Here is a 2860-nt window from a genome sequence, read left to right on the forward strand (position 1 = left end):
TCTAACATGCATAGAAGTCCTATGCATGGCCGCCCGTTCCAGACATGCATGCCCGAGCCCATGTCTGCTATATGAGTTGCTTGTTGAAGTAAATGGCCTTAGCCCTTTATCTGAACTTACTCACAACCTTTTTAAATACTATTTATGAACGGCCGAGATCTTATCATAGAGGATCACTTCCCCTCCACCTCCACCCAATTCTATATCTCGGACATCATACCCGACAAAAGATGCCAAATTTAATGCATGCATCCAAATTCCATCCCAGGCAAGGCCACCACCCGTAGTCCTGCTTCCCCACCGTACACCCCGCCTCAGCAAGCAAGCAGAGCAACGGCCCTGATCTAGCGGTGCCTTGACCATTGTAGTGCCGGTGAGCGGATCCTCTTCTCCTTCTATTTCTCTCCTCCCAACGAGTCCCAGGCCAAACAAACGTTTTGATAAATCTCTGAGGGCGAGAAGAGGAGGGGGGAGAAAGAGGGGCGAAAGCGAGCGAGATGGAGGCGTTCAAGACGTGTTTGAAGGGATACTGGAAGCGGAGGGCGTACCAGAGGCTGGATGGCGGCGGCGGGCGCCGGAGGAGGCGGAGCCGCGTGGAGCTGGGTGGCGGGAGGCGACGGCGGTTCTGGCGGATCCGGGTCGTGCCGAAGCTGAGGTTCCTGGCGCGGATGGCTTCGCCGAAGCGGTTTCTCGCGCGGATCCGCGACGCCTACGTGCGGATGATGCTGTCATTCGCCTCCTCTGGGGCGATCGCCGCCGGGTACAGCGGCTATGGTGGCGCTGCCGTGGCCGGCTTCGGGCGGCCGCAGCTCAAGGAGTACGACGAGAAGATGATTGTCGAGATCTACAGATCGCTGGTGGCGCAGGGCCCGCTTATCGCCGCCGCCGCCGTCGCCGGAGGCGGCGGAGGGGACGCCGGGCGGACGGGTCGGGCTGCCCGGCGGTAGGTAGACGCTTGTCTGTTAGATTTCCTCTCTTATTTTTAACGAGAATAAGCTTCCGTTTTTTTTTTTTCTTTTAGTGTTTTTGTCAAAAGTTTGTATTTAAATAAAATCTACACCCCTAGCTTGGTGTTTCTTCACGAATTCGCCGACGATTCCTAACGTGGCTGGTGTTTGCTCAGCGGTGGTGATGGGATCCGTCTTTTTTTATCTTATCTAACTCAACAGCCTATAATTAGCAAGTACTTATGATAGATTAGATCGAATTACATAATTAGGTGTAAGTCATTAAAGATTTTGTGGTTGTGTTGGGCTGTTCCGAATCTTTTGATACGGGCCTGGTTGTAGAGCCGATATGGATTAGAAAGGGGATTAAGAGATATTTTTTTTTTCCTAACTCCTGTCTCCCATCATGATGTTACTTAATAATAGATATGAAATAGATCTAATATATATTAGGGGTGGCAATCGAATCCCATCAAACAAATTATAAATGGGTCGGATCTAATATATAAACAGATTAAGATTTGAAACTTGAGCCTGGTATGTTTATTAAACAGATTATCTGATTCAGCTTGATTAATGTATTTAATAAACATGTTAGGTCACGTAATAGCAAAGTTATTAAATCCGGCTCAGATTTTGATCCGAATAAGATATTGAATCAGTGGATCAGCGGTCCAACCGTCGGATCAATGATTGAATCGGCGGATCAATATATAAAGCATAAAATATAAAATTTAATAATTTATTTATATCAAAAAATACAATAATAATTTTGATAATATATATTTCAATACCATAGGTATCAAAATACAAATGAAATACGATTATAATCTCATAAATACAAATAATTAGATTAAAATATTTATGAATATAAAAATTTAATATATAAAATTATAAATTTATAATAACTACTTAACTAATAGTTTAAACTTATTTGATATTCTCATCGCATAATCCATAATACCTCATGCATTATATTCACAATAACATAAATCATAAAAAACTTTATCAGATAACAAGCCATGAATTTACAAATCTTAGCAGTTAACAAGTATGCATTATTCAACCACACAAACAAAGCTGATAAAGATATATAAAAACAAATAATTCATGAATATGATAATTTTTTTTTTTATTTACAAATATAGAGAAGAAACATAAATTTAAAGAGAGCAATAATACATACCTTCGGTTGTGTCCCATGCGATTGCTCTAATGAAGATTTTTCTATGGCACAAGAAAAAACTAGGATCATCTTCTATTTACCAAAAATCCCTCAGCAGCATTTGAGTGGGCCAACATGTGAACCCAACCAACTGCTAACCTTATATCCAGAAATACCAAAATTTGATACAAGTTCAAATATATAATCCAACTTTAAAATATAACCATTCACATTTGCTAGCAAGATGAAATATTTTAACAAACAAGTACATAATAATATATGATATTTCACTTTAATATCTTTTTAAAAAAAATTAAAAAATGATAAACAAGTACGTAACATAAAAATTCAAGTTAATAGATTAAAATTTATATCAATATTTATAAAAATATCTTCTTAACTTACAATATTTTCATCTCCTTCATCTTCTCTCCTATTGACATCATTTCCATCATTTTCACCATCATCACTATCTAAATCTTCTAAGTTCAATATATCTACAAAGTCACAAATTTAATAAAAAGTTAAAACAAAAAATCATATCTCATGAAATTGTAATGATATTTTATTCGTAAGCTACACAATAAAATAATTGGCCCATCATTATTATCATTTTTTTGAATAGAATATGATACCAATTCACGATAAAAAGTTTTCAATTCCTCACTAGTTAACTCTGATGGCTCATCGACTAATACCCACGTATCATTATCATCAAATAATTCAAAGTCAATAGGATCATAGTTGC

The 2860-nt window shown here is 38.4% G+C and overlaps 1 protein-coding gene across 1 annotated transcript; it reads left to right on the plus strand.

Annotated features, from left to right (window-relative positions):
- The first annotated feature begins 239 nt into the window (after positions 1 to 239).
- LOC105045608 (uncharacterized) lies at positions 240 to 1085 on the plus strand. Its single transcript, XM_010923959.3, has one exon. It carries the CDS (start codon positions 498 to 500, stop codon positions 945 to 947), a length of 450 nt encoding a protein of 149 aa, XP_010922261.1. The 5' UTR covers positions 240 to 497; the 3' UTR covers positions 948 to 1085.
- Positions 1086 to 2860: the final 1775 nt, after the last annotated feature.

This window comes from Elaeis guineensis, chromosome 5 (genome assembly GCF_000442705.2).
Source record: "Elaeis guineensis isolate ETL-2024a chromosome 5, EG11, whole genome shotgun sequence".
In the NCBI taxonomy this organism is placed as follows: domain Eukaryota; kingdom Viridiplantae; phylum Streptophyta; class Magnoliopsida; order Arecales; family Arecaceae; genus Elaeis; species Elaeis guineensis.

Coding starts and splice junctions, on each gene's coding strand:
- LOC105045608 (XM_010923959.3), top strand. CDS start 498: ATGGAGGCGTTCAAGACGTGTTTGAAGGGATACTGGAAGCGGAGGGCG.